Source organism: Orcinus orca, chromosome 5, assembly GCF_937001465.1.
Source record: "Orcinus orca chromosome 5, mOrcOrc1.1, whole genome shotgun sequence".
NCBI lineage: Eukaryota > Metazoa > Chordata > Mammalia > Artiodactyla > Delphinidae > Orcinus > Orcinus orca.
This window is the reverse complement of record NC_064563.1, coordinates 78,781,047-78,803,465: the sequence shown is the minus strand read 5'-3', so window position 1 is coordinate 78,803,465 and position 22,419 is coordinate 78,781,047. Positions and strand designations below refer to the sequence as shown.

The following is a 22,419-nucleotide window of genomic DNA, read 5'->3' as shown; positions in this document are numbered from 1 at the left end:
GAGCTGTAGACAGGCTCATCTGACACTGTGGTGCTCAGGCACGAGTGCAAATGGCGAGCCACACGCCCTGCGTCCAGATACGCACAATTATAAACCAAGCTCATAACCATTAAATCAAGTATGTTCTGTCTTCCTTCCTCGGCAAATATAACTTCTGGATGATGGGGAAGGCCAGGTTCAAGTTTAGAGTTCTTGCACTCCCCGGAGCTCCTCACTGCAGGATCCAGCTCACTGCCCACCGGCAACTCTTGTCTTCCTAGACCACACTGCAGGGCGGGCTCACACCCACATGTGGATTCTCAGCCCACACCCTAGCCCTAAAACGGACAGGTTCAGGGAAGACGCCCTGGCAGACCCTGCATTTAGGCTGGGGGACATCTGGGAAGGAAATTCCAGGGTGTAGGATACCTGGACCATGGTCTAGAAGGTGGATATGGGATCTAGAAGGGCAGGTCCCCTTGACCTCATGAATTTCTTAGAGACCAGAACAGAGTCCTATAAAGCAGGGTCTTTTGGTCTGAATCTAACAGTCATGATGGCTATTGGGAAACAGGAACTCTCACATATCGCTGGTAGAAGTACAAAATGATACAAATTCCATGGAAGGTGTTTTGGCAAAATATCTATTAATGCTAAAAATGCACTTACCTTTTGATCAGCAAGCCCACTTATGAAAATTTATCCTATATCTATTTGCACATGTACAAAATTGTACACATACACACACACACACACACAAGAGTATCCTTTGTAGCACTGTTTACTGGAAGCCATACTATCTATAGGGAACTGGTTAATAAACGACAGCATATACACATGATGGAAAAAGACTGAGAAAGTTCTCTCTATATTTATGTGAAAAGATCGATTTCCAAGCTATATTATATGAAGAAAAGCAAGGTACAGAACAATGTATATAGAACACAATCTTTTTTTTTAAACATCTCTATTGGAGTATAATTGCTTTACAGTGGTGTGTTAGTTTCTGCTGTATAACAAAGTGAATCAGCTATACATATACATATATCCTCATATCTCCTCCCTCTTGCATCTCCCTTCCACCCTCCCTATCCCACCCTCTAGGTGGTCACAAAGCGCCTAGCTGATCTCCCTGTGCTATGCGGCTGCTTCCCACTAGCTACATTTTACATTTGGTAGTGTATATATGTCAATGCCACTCTCTCACTTCATCCCAGCTTACCCTTCCCCTTCCCTGTGTCCTCAAGTCCATTCTCTACGTCTGCGTCTTTATTCATGTCCTGCCCCTAGGTTCTTCAGACCATTTTTTTTTAGATGCCATATATATGTGTTAGCATACGGTATTTGTTTTTCTCTTTCTGACTTCCTTCACTCTATATGACAAGACTCTAGGTCCATCCACCTCACTACAAATAACTCAATTTTATTTCTCTTTATGGGTGAGTAATATTCCATTGTATATATGTGCCACATCTTCTTTATTCATTCATCTGTCGATGGACACTTAGGTTGCTTCCATGTCCCGGCTATTGTAAATAGAGCTGCAATTAATAGTTTGGTACATGACTCTTTTTGAATTATGGTTTTCTCAGGGAATATGCTCAGTAGTGGGATTGCTGAGTCGTATATAGTTCTATTTTTTGTTTTTTAAGGAACCTCCATACTGTTCTCTATAGTGGCTGTATCAATTTACATTCCCACCAACAGTGCAAGAGGGTAGAACCAATCTTTGTAAAAATAGAAGAGAGAAGGATTCCTAAAAAACTAATAAAACCAGCTACTGGTAAGGCATGGGTGCAGATGAAGAAAGAGTAGGAAGACTCATGACAGGAGCAAAAATTCTCAGGGTGCCTTTTATATCATTTTTAGTTTTGAACCCTGTACACATATTATCTAATAAAAAATAAATGAAATTAAAATAGAATAAAAGGCATATACCACATGGAAGGTACTAAAGATGACAGTCATTTGTCCTACCCGCCCACGCTGACTGGTGGATAAGAAGTGGAGGAAGGTAAAGGGAGGAATTAAAGGTGACTTGTAACTATGTGGCCCCAAACAAGAGGGGGGATGGGCATGGGAAGGGGGTGGGGAGGACCCCTGTGGTGTTCCAACCACATAGAAATCAACTACAGCTTGCAAAACACATGTTTGGAAAGTGGGGTTCTGTTTCTTTCTCCTGTCACCCCTTCGGTTTTAGGAATGTCTCATTTGATGGTTCCATGACTCAACCAAGTTGTATTAGGGTTTGGGCCGTGATGACTAACAGAGAGCCCAGAGACCAGAGGTGTGAGGAATCATCCTAAAGCAACCCCAAAGGGAAGGTGAACCTCTGGGATACAGTTAGAACTGCAAGGGCCAGCTCCCCTCCTCACGAAGAGATTCTTCCCTCTAGGCTAAACTTGGAGGATCCAGAATTTATTTATTTATTTTTATTATTTTTTGCGGTACACGGGCCTCTCACTGCTGTGGCCTCTCCCGTTGCGGAGCACAGGCTCCGGACGCACAGGCTCAGCGGCCATGGCTCACAGGCCCAGCCGCTCCGTGGCATGTGGGATCTTCCCGGACCGGGGCACGAACCCGCATCCCCTGCATCGGCAGGCGGACTCTCAACCACTGCGCCACCAGGGAAGCCCCAGAATTTATTTTTATTAAAGGTTGTGGCACTCCCTCTCCCTGCTGTGCAGGGTCCACAGTGCTACGGTGGCGGTTAGCTAACCCAGCGCTAAAGGGCCCTAGGTGGTTGTGACATTGACAGACACTTTGTCCATTGGCCCCAGACTAAAGCAGCCAGAGGACAGGGGTGCATTCTTGTTTCTCCCCACCAGAAGCGGACCAGCGGCTCTTATCAGAAAGACTTAAGCAATTTATTGGCCAACGATCAGGTTAGTGGCAAAATGTACATTTCTCAAAGAAAAGGTCACTCACCCCTTGCCCCAGACAGGCCAGCGCAGGAATCACTTTCTCCTGGGCAATGCACTGCAGGATCCGGGGTGCTCCGTAGAGGCCTCCCATACAGGAGGCCAGGGACGAGATGTATAAGCCCAAAAGGAACAGGAAGCCCACCAGGGACACCTATATGAGGAAGCAGTTTCATTATCCAGTGTCAGAACCTGCTTACATACCTTTCTCTCCCCTCGTACCCACCCCCCCACACCCCATCTGACCATAAATCCTCTAGATTCAACATCCTGGATATATTTCCAATACCCCAGCCCCACCCCACTTCCTTGGCACTGCTACCATTTGAGTTTGACCCACCATCACTTCTTGTACAGACTACACAGAGGTTCTCAAACTGAGTGTGTGTCAGATTCATCCCGAGTGCTTGTTGAAACACGGATTTCTGGACCTTACCTCAGAGTTTCTGATTCAGTAGGTCTGGGGTAGGGCCCCAAATCTGGATTTCTAACAAGTGTCCAGGTGATGCTGATGCAGCTGGTCTGGGGACTATCCTTTGAGAACCACCACCACCAACAATGCTAAGTGGCTAAGCTGTGTCCCCAAGCCTCTGCCAGTGTGACCTAAATGCACATCTGATCATAATGCCCCTGCCATAAAAATACCAATGGCTCTCCATCCCCCCGACACTCCTGGCTCTTCCTGGTCTGTGACTCTTCCAGCCCCACACCCTGCACGCTCAGAGTCTATCAGCATGATTGCTCTGCCTGCTGGAACCCTCTGTCCACACCCCTAATCTACTCATTGTCTGTCTCTTAAACTCCCAATTGTGCTTCAAGACTCAGCACAAAACTCCGCTCCTCCATGAGGCCACCCCCAGCCCGTCAGCAGGTGTGCCTGGTGCGCCTCTGGGCTCCGCTGCACCTCAGCGTGAGGTTGGGGCACACCATCGCTTCCACTGGCTTCATTTCTGCAGGGCTCCCGTCTGGTTCATCCGGGTCTACTTGGTGCCAACACAGAAATATAAATGCTGAGCAAAAGAATGAGATCCAGGACCCACGTGGCCCAGAAAGCACCAACAACAGATAGAATAAGAGAGGGCAGAGCTGTTCTGCTTGGTGTCACCTTGCACAGATCAGTGCTGCTGGCCATGCAGCTGTGTCCCACACTGTCTGTCATGAATCTATCTCTCCCTCCTGAGCTGGACCTCATCTGTACCCACAGGGAAGTCTCTCTCTTTTCTTGAGTATTTGAGGTACCTTCTCCTTTCTCCTTTACTTTAGGCAAATGCCCCGAACTGTGTACTCTAAGTGCTTAATTGTCCAACTATTACAGTTGGGTTAGATTTCATTTTCAGTTTTGTTACTTACACCCTTCTCCATGAAGACTCTCCTCACCCCAGTTTTTACTTCCTTGCTTTAGCAAATGCACTGGGTCAGTGGCATCAAGCTATATGGAACACTGGCTAGACCTCTTTCCTGGCCCATAAATTATCACCAGAAACCTGCATCAGCCAGGATTCTTGACCGGAAATATTTTTTTTAACAAAAAATTTTTAAACTTTATTTTAATTAATTATTATTTTTTTTTTTGGCTGAGTCGGGCCTTAGTTGCGGCACACGGGATCTGTCGTTGCAGCACGCAGGCTTCTCTCTAGTTGTGGCATGCAGGTTTTCTCTCTCTAGTTGTGGCACGTGGGCTCCAGGGTGCGTGGGCTCTGTAGTTTGCGGAGCGTGAGCTCAGTAGTTGTGGCGCGCGGGCTTAGTTGCCCCGCGGCATGTGGGATCTTAGTTCCCCGACCAGGGATCGAACCCACGTCCCCTGCGTTGGAAGGCGGATTCTTTACCCCTGGACTATCAGAGAAGTCCATGGAAATATTTTTTTAAGAATATATTTGTAGGCTACTAGAAGGGTCACAGGATCGGTCGTCAGGAGGCTGAAAGATCAGGCTCGGGTAAAGGCGAGACCCAAGGCTGGAGGCATATTCAGACTCCTGAACAGGAGCAGTCTGGCCAAGCTGCGACCAGCACCTGCTGCCCTAAAGATGAATCCTCACCATACCTTTATCTTTGCCTCATTCATTACATTTGGAGCATCTGATGGGCCCAGCCTCAGGCACATGCCCTACCAGGGCCACAAAGGGACAGGCAAGTGAGAGTCTGGTCATTTGGACTCCTATAATATTAAATGGGGCTCACTCCCTTCAAGCCCTCACACAGGGGGGATAACCCCCAAATGGTCAGGGAGGACAGAAGTTTGATGGACAAGACTAAGGTCCACTATAGAGCCTACATTTTCCTTAATTCAGTGTGGATGACTTCTCCCTAAGTGCATGGCCTCATCTTGATCCCCAATAAATCTCTCCTCTTTCCTTTAATGTCATGGGTATCTTACAACTATCCCACTCACACCCTTCTTACCACTTTACTACTAGAAGAAATTAACGTCATCTAACGTTTCCCTCACCTCATTTGTATGCTCCCATGGCACGTTATTTCCTGCCCTGTGGTGCAGTTAATTACGCTCACGGCCCATCTTGCCAGCGGGCCATAAACTTCTGAGTCTCATGCATCTTGGCCCCTCCCTGCCACACCTGAGTCTGGCACACAGGGTTCAGCAAGTGCCCGCTGAATTCATAAAGCTTCGCGGCTTCACTGTGACTCGTGCCCTGGATGTCTTATAAAATTGTCAGATAAACTGGTCCCAGTATCAATCCCTGATCCATGCTGAGATACCATCATCCATCTGTAACCTTTGTTTCTGTCTGTTGACTTTTTTTCTTTTAATGGACTCTGTGATGAAATTTTATCAAAAGCTTTTTTTGGAAAATCTGACCCAGTAGTTCTCCACTCTGGCTATACACAAGTCACCCCAGAAGTTCTGCTTTAATTAGTATATGGGACACAGACGTGGTTGATTTCTCAAAAGGCCTCCAGTGATTCTAATGTGCAGTGAGGGTGAAAGCCACTGGGCATGGTACACTGTCTTCATTGCATCCTCCCCTCAGAGAATTCTCCAGCACAGGCAGGCATGGTATTTCCTTGCAGAAATTTTACTGCTTCTTAACCAAAAGCTTATATACATTTGAGTTAAAAAAAAAAATTCTTGGGACTTCCCTGGTGGTACAGTGGTTAAGAATCCACTTGACAATGCAGGGGGCACAGGTTGGATCCCTGGCACGGGAAGATCCCACATGCTGTGGAGCAACTAAGTCTGTGCACCACAACTACTGAGCCTGCGCTCTAGAGCCCGTGAGCCACAACTACTGAGCCCGTGTGCCACAACTACTGAAGCCCGCGCACCTAGAGACTGTGCTCCACAACAAGAGAAGCCACTGCAGTAAGAAGCCTGCACACTGCAACAAAGAGTAGTCCCTGCTCACCACAACTAGAGAAAGCCCGCACATAGCAACAAAGACCCAACACTGCCGAAAATAAATAAACAATTAAAAAAAATCTTTTTCAGGGACTTTCCTGGTGGTCCACAGCGGTTAAGACTTGGTCTTGCAATGCAGGGGACACCAGTTCAACCCCCGGTCGGGGAACTAAGATCCCACATGCCGCAGGGCAACTTAAGCCTGCACGCCACAACCAGAGAGCCCACGTGCTGCAACTGCAGAGCCCACACACTCTGGAGCCTGCATGCCACAACCAGAGACTCTGCGTGCTGCAACTAATAAGCCCGTGTGCTCTGGAGCCTGCGTGCCACAACTAAGACCCGACACAGACAAAAAAATAATAATAATAAAAATAAATAAATAAATATATAAAAATAATTCTTTTTCATTTATAGCCTGCCCATTTGCAGTGGACATGAGTGGGAAGAAGACTGCCCAGGCTGGCATCCTTCAGTGATGGAACTGACCAGAGGAAGTCTCTGGCAACATGAGATTGTGATATGGTGACCTCCATCCTGGCCAGCCTCCCCACAAATGCTCCCCAGGATATCTGCAGAGGGCCAAAGGGACAACTGTCTAGGTGTCAATTGTGGACTTACGTCCAGTTTGTCAATTGTGTTTCGAATGGCCTGCTCACTTGCCACTCTTTTATATAAAACTGTTATTCAGTCAATTTTCTGAAAAATAAATGAAATGTTGGTCCTCGTGGTTGGATATATTATAACAACTCCATTCTCTCTCTCTCTCCCACCTGAGTCCTGCCCCTTCCTTTCTCTCATCCATCCACCCATGTAGGGAGCATTTCCTGAGGACCATGTAGAAATACTGGCATAGGGCAAGGTTTTACAGGTGCAACAGTAAACTCCACAGCTTTGCTCCCAGCTGCGCAGAATGTAATCATTTTCTCTATTTATATGGGGCTGTAAACTTGCTATCTGTGCCAGTGGAGGTGGAAGTAAGAATCTGTTTGAGCAGATGTGTGTCAACAGTTCTTTAGGAAAAAGTAAAATGTGCCCTTCTGTCTTCCACCGGCGTGAGTCACCACAAAAAGCTGTCTTTCTAAAACATTATCTGGGGTGTGAACTACCCTAATTTCTCGTTTCGTAACTACTGATGAAAATCATTAATTCGGCTCTCTGCTCTTGGTATTTGATCCCAGCTCCCATTGGAGCTCCAGTCATTGAGAGAGCCCACCAACCTACTGGCTGATCTCTTCTCTTGAAGGACTGAATATAAAGGCATTTCCAAGGTACTCACTCTGCCTTACCTAATTCCTGCGGCCCCTGGACATTACTGAGGAGTACATCCTGACACCTGTACGATCCCAAATGTATGACTGTGGCGATGCCTCAGCAGTTCCCTCTTTCTGGAGACATGAGTTTTCTAACACTGTCCTCATTCCATGAGTTGACCAACTTCGCACCTTTCAGGCAAGTTTTCTCTCTCACTTGATAGACACTTTCCAGAAGGAAACAAAGTCGGCTTCACTTCCTGAGAGGCAGAGCCGTGTCCACAATGGAGAGCAGAGGACAGGCAGGTGGGGCTGGGTGGCGGATGCTGGGCTGGGCTCACCCCGCCAGCCGCGAGCCCTGCCTCACCCCGACTTCCCAGGCGTAGCTTGTGAACGTGGGAAGCCGTGACTGTCTAATCCAAGAGTGACGAGCGTTTTCCCCGTAGGATACCCCACGTTTCACAAACATGCTTTGCGGATACTGTTCCTACTTAGTCTGTTCTTTTTTTGCTAGTTAGCAAGCCCCAGGGCTCCTAAAATACTTGGTCTTTTTGATGTGTAATAAACATTTTTTCTTGGGCTGCATACAAGTTTATTCTGAAAAAATTATTCAATCTGTTTCATTTTACCCCTACTAATACCTGCTCTTTATACAACTCCTTTTTCTATAACCCAATAACATTGGGATTGACACTTTGGGGGCTTTTCCTATTCAGTTAAACATGTGGATTCACAGGAAAAAAATCTCCCCACCCCAAAATGTGTCCTACCTGTAAGGGTGTCCCCACAAGGAGTGTGTAGGGAGTCAAAATGTAATAAGCACCTACCATGCACCAGGTATCGTGCTTTACACAGATTACCTCAGAGCCACCTTGACGTACTCGGGGATTTTTAGAAAGTGTAACATTAGTGAGACTGACACCCAACATCCAGGAAAACGTTCCTCTGGGGTAGGGATATAAAGTGAAAAGAAACTTCTGAGAGGAACCATGGGCTGGGAAGCCAAATAATTAGAAATAGATCAGAGAAGCTGCAGGAAACCCAGAAAGAAACAGATGAACGGACCCGCTGCAGGTCAGTGGAAAGGAATCCAGGGCAGCCAGCGGCCACTGAAGGTAAGTGTTCTGGCAGAAAAAGCTCGCGAGAAAGAGAGGGACGTGCTCAGAGGAGCTTCACGAGGAGGAACGCCAAGGGGTGGATGCTGGAGGTCTGTGCCCAGCCCTCGGGGCACACAGACCGGACGGAAGAGGCCTTGCTTCCTTGGGCCCAGGATTGCTCAGAGATGGGCCAGCTCAGAACCCAGGCCACAGCTAAGATGTGAGGGAGAGATGACCAGTTTATTAAAACCACATGGGGGTGGCAGGTTGTGTCAAGGGACCACGTAAGGAGGCCACACCTGTACCTGCCAGCCTCTCGTGCTGTACCCTCCCATCCTCCAGGTGCCATGAGTACAATTGTCTGTGGCCCAACTTACTGCCCAAGTATAGTCCCTGCTCTGCAGCCGGGTCAGTCCCAAGGAGGGATGCTGAAGGGCAAGAAGGGAGAAAAGTCGGGTTTCATGGCTTTGGGGGGAAAATCCCACATGGTCCCTTTTGTAGGGGACCCCAGGGGGCAGTGCACCAGGGCGCTGCTGCTGTGGAGCTGCCCTGGTTGGTTCCGTCTCCGTTCCCTCACTTGCTGCGCTGGCCCCTGCTTGCTACTGACAATCAAGAACTCCATCTTTTCTTTCTTTCATAGGTTTCACAACAGCCTGTTCCGGGAAACAGTCTCTTGTCCTCTCCAAAAACCAACTGTCCACCTCTCACCTGGTATGCGCGTAGTGACATTCCCACGTGCATTTGCCAGGCACGGTTTGGCAGGTGTCCCCAGCCACAGAAGGGCTTGCCTGCCTAGCTGTTTTAGTGCCTGGGACAGGTGGCATTTCAGACAAACTCCACCCCCTCCCTGACCCCATTCACGCGTCTATTATTAGTGGTGGAATCTCCACTCCACGAAGTCTCCCCTGCGCTGTCCGTGGAGACGCTCTTACACGCTTGCTGTTGTGGCCTTCCTCGGACACAGGCTGCCTAGGCTCCCACACACCCGTTCTTAGCTTCCCCGCAAAGCCAGGGAAGGAGCTGAGAGAGGAGACCCCGCCCAGGGATCACTGGCCTCCCTCCATCCAGATCAGAGTCTCTGGTGGTTGAAGGGACCTCCGTGGGGGAATCCACGAGGAAGAACCGGCTTGTGAAGGGGCAGAGCTAGCTGGCCACTGGCATGGTGCAGACAGCAGCCGGCAGCTCCCTCAGGCCAAGGCCCAGCTGCTCCTGGAGGCCTTTAATCCCTCTGATGCGGCCAAGCTTTTCATTCCACAGTTAGAGAAGAGGCCCCTGGGAGATGAAACGCAAGACGGCAGCGAGCACGGAGATATAAGTGGGGGAAGCTGATGTTGATTCCTCCCCTGAGAGTAAACCTTGCTCGCCTGCGGTGGCGGGGGGGCGGGGGGGGGATCTAAGACCTTGGGCCCTGGGAGGTGGGTGTCAGCTCTCTCACTACCCAAACCGCTCCCCCTTTTAAAACCTGCTTACACGGTAAGGCCAAGACCCCCCATCCCCCAAAAACAAATATCACCCTGACACCGGCGTCTACATGCCTGAAAAAGAAACCTGTGGCAATGTGGAAATCAAGCCCAAACGTAGCTGTAAAATGTAGCTCAGAGTTTCCGGCCCCAGGTTGCCCCAAGCAGTGCCCCTCCATGAATCTGCAAGGCTGCTTTGCAAAGCCTCACACCAGAGAAAAGGGTACTTTCTCCTACATATGAGCAGTGCTACTCAGGAGTTAACCGAGTAAGAAAACCTCCCTGCCCTGGCGCATCTCTCTGATGCATGACAGCAATCTCAGGGCCCACTTTTCCCCCAGGGAACTGATGGGAAGATAGGAGTTTTGGGGGATTTCCAGAAGAATGTGTGGAAGTCTTATTCTCCTGGGTTCTAGAGATGCCAAGTGAGTGTCCTTGACTGTCACATGACCTCCAGCCTGTTCCAGGGCTGCTGTGGAACATCAGGAATTCGCTAATCTTCTGCGGACAGAGGGTGCAGGGCTCAGGAAACAGAGACTGTAGCCAAATCCACCCGGGGCCACCTCCCTGGGGAGCCCGAGGGGACAAGGGGCCTCCAGCCCTGCCTCTCACCGCCCTTCACCTTGGCGCCGGGCTTCCGCCATCTGCCTCCACCTTGCCACCCTCTTTTCCGTCCATCAGCCTCCTCCTTCCTACCCGTTTCTTGCAAGTAGCACTTCCTGCTTGTGGTGGAAGGGGAGGCTATTGGCAAAAATGAAGGGCTGTTGGAGCTCGGGGTTTCGGGGGACCAGATTGTTTCTGCCCTGATTTTCGACATGAAGGGATGCTTGTGTCCCCATTACTTAGCACCTGCATGCATGTGCTTTTTCAGGTGTTGTTACCCGGGTCTAGGGATCCACACGAAGGACCTGCATCTTCCCCATGGTTTTGGCCCCTGTACTTTAGTCCTGAGCCCGAGACTACATGGATCCCCAGGCAGGGCTGCAAGGGGGAGGCAGCCGCTGCTGCTCAGAGCCGATCAATGACCCCGCAGCCTGAGCCTGTCGGGCAGTGCAGGACTCACCCACCTTTTCTGCTATCAGGAAGTCATAGCGAAGGGCCCCTCGGGTGCAGACGGCGCCCAGCAGGAGGACAAAGACGATGTACAGAAACCACCTGCAAGAAACCCAAGAGCGGAGCAGAGCTGCCACCTGCCCTCGCCCAGCCCCATCCCAACCCACCCCACCCCACTCAGTCTACGGGTTCCCAAGGAGACCTGTCCCAGAGGACAGAGCAAGGCCCATCATGAGGCCTCCCCAGCTTGTCTGGGGGGCACTTCCAGAAGTGCTAGCGGGCACTTCTCCGCTAGCATATTTCATACACACGCGCGCGCACACACACACACACACACACACACACACACACATCTATATAAACGTATCATTGTTTTGCCTCTTTCTTACATTACAGAGATTGTTGGGGGTGAGCAGCGGCCCACCAGGCCTCTAGGTGGCCGGGATGCAGGCCGGGGCTGACTGGTAGCCCTGCACCCCATTATCCTGCAGCAGAACAAGCTGATCATCTTTCAGGCCTCGGAGGCCTGCTGTTCCTTGGCCCCCAGGTGACAGAGAGCCAAGCCGAATGTGAAAGGCCAGCAGGGACCTGGCTCTGCCCTCAGATGCCCTATGACCGCGATCAAGTCACATGACCCCTGCGGCCTCATCCCCATCTGGACAGCGGGAGGATGGGCTAAAGGCTCCTCCCGGGACCTCCCAGCTGTGACCAAAAACGAGACAGGGCTCTTTCTTTCCCTTCCTGCCTGACACCCAACCTTCTCTCTGTCAGCCTCATTTTCTTCCCGACGAGATCACCTTATTTAGCACAAAACAGAGACAGGTGCTGTGTACCTGGCTAGAAGCAACAGTGCCATCATGACAAGCTAAAAGCAAACACAGCATCGGTGAAACAGACACAGTAATATTTTTTAAAACATCACAGTTAAAATAATACAGGCACTTTAACCCTCTTGGGCCCTTGTCATGTCTGGGATCTCATTACCTTTCACGCCTACCCAGTGAAGGCAGAGGAGCTTCTTCCCGTGTACAGAGAGAAAACAGAAGATTCTAGAAGGTCAGAAACAGACCCAAGGCACCCAGCCTGCTTGCGTGGCTGGCAGAGCGCGAACTAAAATAGGGACGCCTGACGGCCTTGGGGCAGTGCCAGGGAGGCGAGCTGAGGGAAGAGGAGAGTCGGCCTCTGAGCTCCTACTACGTGCTGTTACACACAGCACCTCCTCCACAGTCTATGGGGCACCCATGTTCTCATTACCTCCATTTTACAGAGAAGAGAAAGGAAGCTCAGAAAGTTAAGTAAATTGCCTGAAGTCACACAGCCAACCAGCGGCTGGGCTGGGATGTAAATCGTAGTCTGTCTGACGGCAAAATTCTTCCTCTTTATATTCCCTGCAATGACCCTGGAAACTCAAAGGTTACAAAATGCCCAAGTTTAAAATGGGGGTGGGGGAGGGGGAGGGGCAGGAGTCTGAGGAAAAAGGAAAGAAAGGATTTCATCTTGGTTAACAGCCCTCCTCCTTGCTGCATTCCCAGGCAGCGGGTAGGAAAGGGCGATCGTCTGAACCCACCAGACGTGAATTTTCCAGCTGGCTGAGTGTTAAAAGGAGGATTGGAATACAGAATAGATAGGTCACAGTCGGGGCACTCTTAGAACTAAAGGAGCAATCCCCTCTTTTGCCTGGGGTTCTCTCTCCCTCTCTCCAGATGATTGCCACCAGGGGAACTTACGAGATGCCAACAGCTGCTAGGGAGCCCAGGGGGATGCTGGCAGCAGGCTCCCTGAGGTCGCCCCCCATGTTGAAGCCGGCCATGACTCCTGAAAGACACCCAGATGGGAGAGAAGGGTGAGCTGCATACTCCACGAATCATCTGCCCCTCCTCGGGGCCCTCTCCTGGAAGGGATCCCAGGGCCAAGCCCTCCCATATGCAGCTCTGCAAACTGCACTTCTCAATCTCCCCTGGCAACTGGGGAGGCATCCTCGAGGCATGAAAGGGACCTTTGTGGGTTCGGTGAGTTCGGGTGGAAAGCCCTATTGGCTTCAAAAGCATCTTATGGCCCAGTGCAAAGTAATGAGGGCCAGGGAGACGTCTGGCAGGCCACACAAAGGTCCCAAGGCCACATGCTGAGCTCTGAGCTCTGCTTTCCAGATGGACAACATCCAGGAGAGGCTCCGCCTTAGCAAAGTGCCCACCACTGCCTGCTCAGCAGAGTTCCTTTCCTCTGCTGCCCACAGACTACACTGGGGTTCAGGGGTCCCAGGGGCAGGTCTCAACCAATATTCAGAGCCAGCTACCACGTTCAAAGCTCCTGAGCTGCCAAAGGGCTCCAAACAAACTCCAAAGAACCATCCTGATGCTACCAACACTGAGTGGCGAGCTCCTTTTCATCATGGACTCTATTCCCCATGAACATGCGTGAAAAGCAGTTAGTCACGATAAGGAGGAACAGCACAGTGCGGGACGGTGAGGACATCGCTTCAGTCCAAACACACACATACAGGAAACCAACAAGACAATGTGCTCTGAACATCACAGGTGGGTCCAGCCCACATGTGCTCTACAAGCCCACAGGAGTGGGTGCATCTTGAACGTGGACTTGAAGGAAGATTTGCAAGGGCTTAGGGAGAGGAATGGGTCTAACCCCGTCATTACAGATTTATGAACCCTTTGAACCTCACAGAGCCTGTGTTAAGCACTCTTCATGCATTTTTTATCTCGTTTAATCCTCACAACCACCACATCAGAAAAGTAGAATTATTTCCCCAATTTTATAGAAAAGGAAACTAGTGCTCAAAGAGGTTAATTAAAATAGCCTCCACACATTTAGTAAGTGGCAAAGCTAAGATTCAACCCTGGTCTGTGTGATTCCAAAAATTGTACTCTTAACGCCCTTGCGTTAATGCTTGAGGGAACTCAAGTGCAGTGGAGTGAAGTGAAAGTTTGGGCCCAGAAAGTTAAAGCAGAGCTATTTCATAGAGTACTGTGAATGTTGGACCAAGGCGGGGACCTGCATAAACCTTGACCCAGCAATTCCACTACTAGGGTTGTATCCTAAGTAAACAGTCAAGGATATGAGTAAAGATTTATCCAAAAATGTTTATAAATGCTTGTTTATAATAGTGAAAATTATAAATTTTAGACCTAATGTCTAAAAATAGAGGATTGGCTAAATATGTGATGATACATCTTTCAATAAATACCAGGTCACCATTATTGTCAGGGATACGCTGTGACATGAAAAGAGATTTCAAAGCTATCGTTTCAATTTCAGAGGCATATTCTAAAGCAGGACATATGGTATGATGCTATTGTTATAAAAGAAAAAAACCAGATAAATAGATGTGTAGAAAAATGAAAAAGGAACTAGAACATGTTTCAAAATCTTAACAATGTTATTGCTGGGTGATGGAAAAACAGATCATTTTCTATTTTATTGTCTATCTCTACTTTCTTAATTTTCTATAGTGATCATTTTGAAATAAGGGAAAAGTAATTCTTAAAGGTCTTTTTGTTTAAAATAGCATGTTAGGCACATTTTCTTTCTTCTCATTCCCCTCCCTCCCAAGATCCTATTAAAAGGGTAGTTAAGGGGGAAAATGGATACATGCCTATAAGCAAAGAGCCTTAAGTAGATGAAAAGTTTCTACAAATGTCTGGAACATAGAAAATAGAGAAAATGATACAGAATAAAAGGGAAGGAAAAGAAAGCCTTGGAATGTTTCTCTAGAAGATCTAAATAAACTGCCCAAGGAAAACCAGGGCCGCTAGTGTGGATGTTCACACCCCAAATGAAGCCCTCCTCAAGAGCCAGCCACACCCACAAATGTGCTGCCGTCAGCTCTCCCATGAAGGAAGAACCCCATCAGGGAGACAGACCCGCATACACTATAGCAGGGGACCCACACCAGCAACCAAAGATCGCCAAGTGTGTAACAAAACCCAGCAACAAATACACAGATACATGCATGATAAAAACAGAACCACCTGGGCTGGAAGAAACATACAAATCAGGACACAGAAGAGAATTCTGAAGAAAACACTAATAAGTGGCCCCAGACACATCCAAGAAGAATATTCTACCTATAAAGTGAGATGCTATGAAAAACAAAAAATAATCTAAGAACAAGGAAAAAGTTCTGGAAATTAAAAACATGATCACTAAAACAAAAAATGCAGTGGAAGATCTAGAAGATAAAGTTAAGTTAATACCCCAGAATTTAGAACAGAAAAATAAAGGGGTAGAAATTTTGAGCAAAGAATAGGAGAAATAGAGGAGAAATCTTGGAGTTACAACATCCAACTAACAGGAGAGAACAGAGAGAGAGAACAGAGAAAATAAAAGAAAATAACCAGGTAGCAATAAAAATAAATGTCTTCAAACTGAGGCAGACAAAAGTCTGTATGTTGAAATATCCCATAAAGTAAACAACAACAAAAAAGTCCACACCTAAATGCATCATTGTGCAATTTCAGGAGAAATCCTAAATATTTCCAAAGATTAAAAACTGAACACTTACAAAGGAACAAAAATTAGACTGGCATCAAACTTCTCATCAGCAACCATGAATTCTACAAAACAATGGAGCACTGATATTTAAATTCTGAGGAAAAGCTATTTTGAAACTAGAGTTTCAGCCAGATTACCAGTTAAGTGAAAGTAAAGTTAAGCTAACAAGGGCTTAGCCAGATTACCAGTTAAATGAAAGTAAAGTTAAGCTGGCTTCCCTGGTGGCGCAGTGGTTGAGAGTCCGCCTGCTAATACAGGGGACACGGGTTCGTGCCCCGGTCTGGGAAGATTCCATGTGCCGCGGAGCGGCTGGGCCTGTGAGCCATGTCCGGAGCCTATGCTCTGCAACCAGAGAGGCCACAGCAGTGAGAGGCCCGCGTACCGCAAAAGAAAAAAGTAAAGTTAAGCTAAAAAGGGCTCAGGAAATTTACCTCCCACATATGGTTTCTTTCTTTTTTTAATTAATTAATTAATTTTTGGCTGCATTGGGTCTTCGTTGCTGTGCACGGGCTTTTTCTAGTTGCAGCAAGCGTGGCCTACTCTTCGCTGTGCTGTGTGAGCTTCTCGTTGCGGTGGCTTCTCTTGTTGCGGAGCATGGGCTCTAGAGCACAGGCTCAGTAGTTGTGGCGCACGGGCTTAGTTGCTCCGTGGCACATGGGATCTTCCCGGACCAGGGATCGAACCCTTGTCCCCTGCATTGGCAGGTGGATTCTTAACCACTGCACCACCGGGGAAGTCCCCACATATAGTTTCTGAGGAAGATACTAAAGCAAGTACTCCAGCAAAATGAGGATATAAACTGTGAAGGAGAAAAACACATGATTCAGAAAGCAGCGATAATAACTCAGGAATTTATAAGTCCCAGAATAACCGTTGTACGGCAGAGAAACCAGTAGGGATTGAGGCAGAAGAATGGAGGCCCCAGTAGGGATGCCTCTGGATGGGAGCTGGATTCAACACAATGGACAGTATGAATTATTTTAAGAATACGCTGACTGCATATTTTGGCAACAAGAAAAAAAAGCTCATTGAAACTCTAGGAAAAGTGAACAAGAAAGTCAACACTTAAACATGAAGCAAACTAAAATATGACATGATTTTAAACTAATAAAAATTTTTTTTAATTAACCCATTTGGCCGTGATACTCAGAACATTCTCCCCGAAATGACACAAGGACCACATCAGAATAGCAGTAAAGGAAATGGAATTCTAGCCCAGCCCATTCTAGTCTTCAGTGAACAGCTACATAGTCATGGTAGTATATACGTTTATTGCTTTTTAGCTTCTAAGATTGACCTATAGACGTAGCACAGAGGACTTAACTATAGCTACAAAGTAGAATACAAATATTACCTACCTTGATGAAGTGAAAGTAAAGCTATAGCTAACGGCTATTTGGAAATGAAAAGAGGGAAGAGAAGTAGAGGGAAGAGAAAAGGCACTTATATTTTTGTTGTAATAGTGTGGGAAACAAAAGTCCCATGACCTTCACTCAGGACTGGCTTGAATGTTAGAAGCTTCGATTAGTTTAATAAGAAAACCTGAAAGGTGAGTTAGCCATTAAATTTGTTAGGTCAATAAGGAAACAGCTAGCAAATATTTATATACCAGTCGCAATAAATTTTAAGTTAATGCTATAAATTATTCTGTATCTTGTCATCATAAAGGGGAGTTTCTAAGTGTTTGCTAAAACGAGCAAGAAATTTCCAAGAATACTGAAGCTTGTCTTTGAAGTTCCAAAGCCTTTTGACTTGCAATCTTAAGACAAAAAAAAATTTTTAGTAGAGTGTGTGTTTGAGTGAAACTGTGTTCACTTCAAGTTGTAAACTACAGCTTTCATGAGATTTTGCCCATTCACCTGCTAATAATCTACTTATAGCTTCCCTAATATTGCTCTAAAACACAAATATAAAAGGATTATTCAGATTCCCTTAAAATTAGGGATTCCCTTAAGATTACTAAAGCATGCCTTGTAAAAATATTTTACACATAAAATAAATATGACCCTAACACATTAATCCTAAAACACAACACAGAATATTAATTTCCCATACCAACAATAAGGAGTGAAGGGATGTAGCCTAGAATTGATAACAGAGATTTAAGAGTATTATTTAAAGTTGTAAAGGCAATCAAAAAAGAACTAAATATTAAAATATAACTATCAAAAATTGGTAAGTGGATGGAGTAACATGTAAATGAGCTAAACCTTCTCTATTTCTTAGCATGGAGTCAATAAATTACGTCTGGACTTTGATTAATCAATCAGGTTACAGGTATAGGCATATTGCTTGGTAATGTAGTTAGCTCCCAAAGTATTAAAAATGGTTGCCCCCACGGAGGGGCTCTTTGGACGTAGGGGGATGAGAGACTACTGCTTTATGTTACAAGCATCTCTGCACTATTTTTTTTTTTATCACGTGCAAGTCTTATTTGGATCAGAAGAGGAATGCCCAGGACCTGCCTTCCTCTGACCAGCGCTCCTGGGACCACGTCCCGTCACCGAGGCTCTGCTTGAGGGCTAGGGCCCCACTGCTTGCTGCCAGACAATCTGGTACCAAGACCAACCCCGGCCAGATCTCCATGTTTACCTGATTCCCAGGCCCCACTAACTTCAATCATTAACACCACCCCTTTCTGGACCTCCCAAATTCTGACCGTTTTCCAAGGTTCTCACCTGTCCCCAGGTTTACTGGTGCTTCACCCGCCTGGCCACATTGCTTCCACCATCTGCAGTGACCTCATTCTGCCCCCAAGCCCCAGGCAATTTTATGCAATTTTATTCATTCAGCTTTTTGAGATTACATACTGCTATTTACTCTTTGCCATTTTAGTACCTCCTATAGTTTGTCGTGTCATTCTGTACTCCTTCCTTCACATCATTTACAAAAGTTAAGAAATGAGGACCCATGAGAACTCCATTCCTATAGATGCTTCTGTCTAGGAAAGTGATTGATTAATCCTAATGGTTTAATCCTAATGGCTTCCTGCTTCCAAACAGGTTCTGTATGCATAACGAACAAACGCCCTTTTCTTCTCCCCACCACAATCCCTTCCACAGTCAATGACCGGGCCCTTGATTAGAGGTCCCACTAGCTGGCCTGCTGTGGGGTACATGGGGATCCTGGTCAGTGGGAGCAGAAACAGCTGACACTGACACAGGCCACCCTCAGAAATGGGTCAGACCCAGACAACCAGGACGTGGGCTTCTGAGACAAAACAGAGAAGCCAGAGAATAAGTAGTCAGTACTATACACAAAAAACCCTAGAGACAAGGAAATGGCGGCACCTTGCACTCCAGACAGGAAGCCTCAGGGTGACTCCCGTGGGTGTTCCGGGCACACCTGTTAGATTGTTTTGCACACTCTGGCTCCCAGAATTTTGCCCTTGCACGACTACACGATTCTTGAGCAGATGATCTCTAGTTCTAGTGGACTATAAATGTCTTGTTTGCCAGTTAGATTTAGAAAAATTATTTTGATTTCATATTTTTTCACCCATGCCTGTCAACTATAATAGAGATTCCCTAGTTTGTTTCCTTTCTGCTTCTGGTGCAATTTAAAAATACTATTATTAATGTTAGAGCTAGATTTAGGGTGGGGGCGTGTAGTAGAACAGATACTATTTCCCAGAGATATTTACAGATATGGCACTAAAACAAAAAGGTTCCATGGTGGGTGGGTGCGGGGAACGTTGGGAAAACATTGATTAAACAAGATTAGAGAGATTCTTGCTGCTGGACTTACCATATAACATGCTGGTTTTCATTGTCCATCTCTAAAAAGAGAAATGTAGCACACAGTATTTCCCAAAACTTATTTGACATTGAACACTTTTTAAAAAAATGAAACACTTTGTTCACTGTTAGTGTTCCATGGAGCACAGTTTGGAAAACACCAAGTGTCCATTTTGGAATTCCTATCTGATCTTTACACTCTTCTTGGCAGGCTTCCTAAAATTCTTTAAAGTGGCTATTTAGAATCAATGATTCTTAAAGCTGGAAGGTGTCCTAGAGATCCCTGACTCCAGCCTTTTATTTTACAGATGAGGAAACCGAGTCCCAAAGAGGGGAGGTGATTTTGCACATGTTTTCAAGCCAGTTGCTTGCAGAACCAGCAGAACTCATCTTCAGGTTTCCTGGTCTCCAGTCAGTGTTATTTCCTCCACATCATACAGTCTCTCCATTTCTTTCTAACATCCCTGCTTTCTTTGGATTTTTCTTTTTAAAACAGAGTAACTGCATGATTAATTTGGGGTGACCCCCCCCCCCGCCCCAACAAGAGTGCTGAACTTAATTAAAATCAGCATCAGTTTACTCACAGGAACTTCTGTCACCAGTTCTGAATCACTAGTCTGTCCTGATCCAGGGCATTTCCCCTCCTCGTTTGTCTTGAACAGCCAGTTCCAGGAAGCAGTTAATTGCTTTACCCCAAACAAGTCCTCGCCCTGTATCAGGATGATGATATGGGCTGCACCTTGTTACCATGTGACTTAGGAAACAGCTTCCTTCATATGGGTAAAGCCATCTGACTCGCTCTTCCACCCTAGTCCTAAGGCCTTTTGGCACATCTTCACTGTCTCAGCTTTAACTGTGAGGGTGATGGTATTGGCCATCACTTTACCAGCTCAGGTTGAGGAAGCTAAACCTCCAGCGCCATCCAGACCTTCTGAGCATTGCCATGGTGCTTACGGTTTGGGTAGGTGGCAACAGGTGAACTGAGGCTTGGTGCCCTGACTCATGTCTGTGACAACAGACATAGATGGCCAGGAGAGGAACTGACCCCTCAGACATCTCTAAAATCAGCTCTTGATTAAAATAACCAGTATAAATGTCAATTAACCACTTACCAGCATCTGCGAAATAGCGGTCGTCTTTTTCTCACCACCCCCTTCATCAACCATGGCGCACAGAGATCAAAGTCTTCACCTGTTGCCTATTATCACAATCCCACTCCCACCCTATTTTCTTTTTTGATCCTGAAAATGAGAATTCGTAAGGGAAAAAAAACATCTAATCGTTTTTTCTAGGCTTTTCTGGTTTCTGTTAGTTGGTCGTTAAAGGACCACTTACTCTTTCTTAAGGAACTTCCAAGCTTCCTCCTGGGAGCTTCTTGATCCAAATCTGTGACCTTAGAAAACTTCAATTTTCTCTTTCCATTTAGAGCTTGTTTCTCGGCTATTTTTTTTTTCTTTTTTAAGTTCATAAATTTCTTTTTCTTTTTCATTAAGGTAGAATATCCATGCACTACAGTGACTTAACCTTATCTGCCACCTTTTGTTGTTATTTGGAGGCAGCATGGCTCTGAGCCTTGGTCTCCTCACCTGCAAATGGGGATAAGATTATTTACCTCGCAGTCCTGTCGTAAAGTTGGAAAGAACATTTATAAGGTGCCTAGCACGGTGCCTGTCACCTGGAAGGTGCTAAATAAATGTCCACTGGGGGCAGATGGGCTCTGTCCCTCACTCACAACTCCCTTGGGTTCCAAAGGACTCTGGCTGCCTCTCCTTACCTTCCACCTGATTTCCAAAACCCCGCTCCTTCTCCGTACCTGACTGGTTTGTTTATTTAGCTGCTCTGGTGGGAACCTTTCATTCCCTCTTTGCTCTGTTCTTGGAGACAGCACTTGTCAGCACCCCACCCTCTCGATGCCCTAGAGATGCTGCCGAGACAGTGTCGAATCATGGGACTTTCAAACGCTGGGACTCCAGCAAGATTTGTTGGCTTCTGGGTCAGGGGCAGCGCCAGACAAACATGTGTCCTCGCCTCCAGCATCCTCTCCAAAGCGCACGGGAAGCAATGGGGTTCACCACTTCTGTCAGGTGACCTTGGGAAATCACCTCTCTGTGTCTTTGTTTCCTCATCTGTAAAATGGATTAATAATAGAACCTATGGAAGGATACAGGGTCTGTGGGGCCTAAAACTTAAAAAAAAATTCAAAATTATGAATATGAAATTAGGAGTGGGGCTTTAGAAGGAGGTCACACAAGCGAGGGACCCTGAAGCCCGGGCTTCATTAGCTTCATGGTAAATCTGCATCTGATAGAAGCAGGGGAGCCATGGTGAGGTTTAAATAAAAGACTGTCAAGTGCTCAGCACAGTGCCTGATAGTGTAGGCTACTGTAATGATAATAATTATTATAGATAAAATTATACATTAATTCTATAAATGAAACTACAAAAATAAACACGTATAATAATTATAAAGCTTCTTTTTCTCCTGTTCCTGCTCACAAGTCCATCAGAATGCAGCAGGGTGAGCCCCATCTTCAGGGTGTCCTTACTTGGGGCTCTCTTCCTTAAAACAGGACCCGGTTGCAGCCGAGCAGGTCCCTGTTCTCTCACCCACAGACACATAACTTAGGAGGAGACCTGGGGATGCCCCGGGACGGGGGATGTAGGCTGGAGGCAGGACCCAGAGCTAAGGGTCCCGGAGAGAGCCTGCCAACCCAGGGGGCCAGCACAGCAGACTCCAGAGCTTCTCGGGGTGTGTGTGTGGGGGGAGCGGGGGGTGTAGAATCAGGCCGAGGGAGGTCAAAGGACGTCACAGAAACGGCAGGGCTCTTGACCACGGAGGTAACCTGGATGTTCTGGCAAAGGCTGCTGGTTTCCCTGCTACATTTTTATGCTGGGTGTGGTCAACCACAAGAGGCCCTTATCCCTTCCAGTAAGAGCCTGAGATTTGGGAACAGGGGTTACATGACTGCACACAATGGTATTATTCCCAGTGAATTTCCATTTCCTAGTTCCTCCATGTACTGTGGTCCTGGATCCCCAGAGTGGCTGCCTATGTGTG

At 47.0% G+C, this 22,419-nt stretch overlaps 1 protein-coding gene across 6 annotated transcripts in view; it reads right to left on the bottom strand.

Moving 5' to 3' along the window:
* Positions 1–22,419, bottom strand: part of SLC12A8 (solute carrier family 12 member 8) — a 135,422-nt gene that overhangs the window by 26,624 nt on the left and 86,379 nt on the right. For all 6 annotated transcript variants that reach the window (XM_049710341.1, XM_049710342.1, XM_049710344.1 and 3 more), the window contains 5 exons: positions 19,372–19,402; positions 12,846–12,933; positions 11,952–11,983; positions 11,133–11,220; positions 2,908–3,054 (listed from right to left, as the gene is read on the bottom strand). In XM_049710341.1, coding sequence (XP_049566298.1) covers positions 2,908–3,054; positions 11,133–11,220; positions 11,952–11,983; positions 12,846–12,933; positions 19,372–19,402 — 386 coding nt within the window. The remainder of the gene's footprint in view (positions 1–2,907; positions 3,055–11,132; positions 11,221–11,951; positions 11,984–12,845; positions 12,934–19,371; positions 19,403–22,419) is intronic.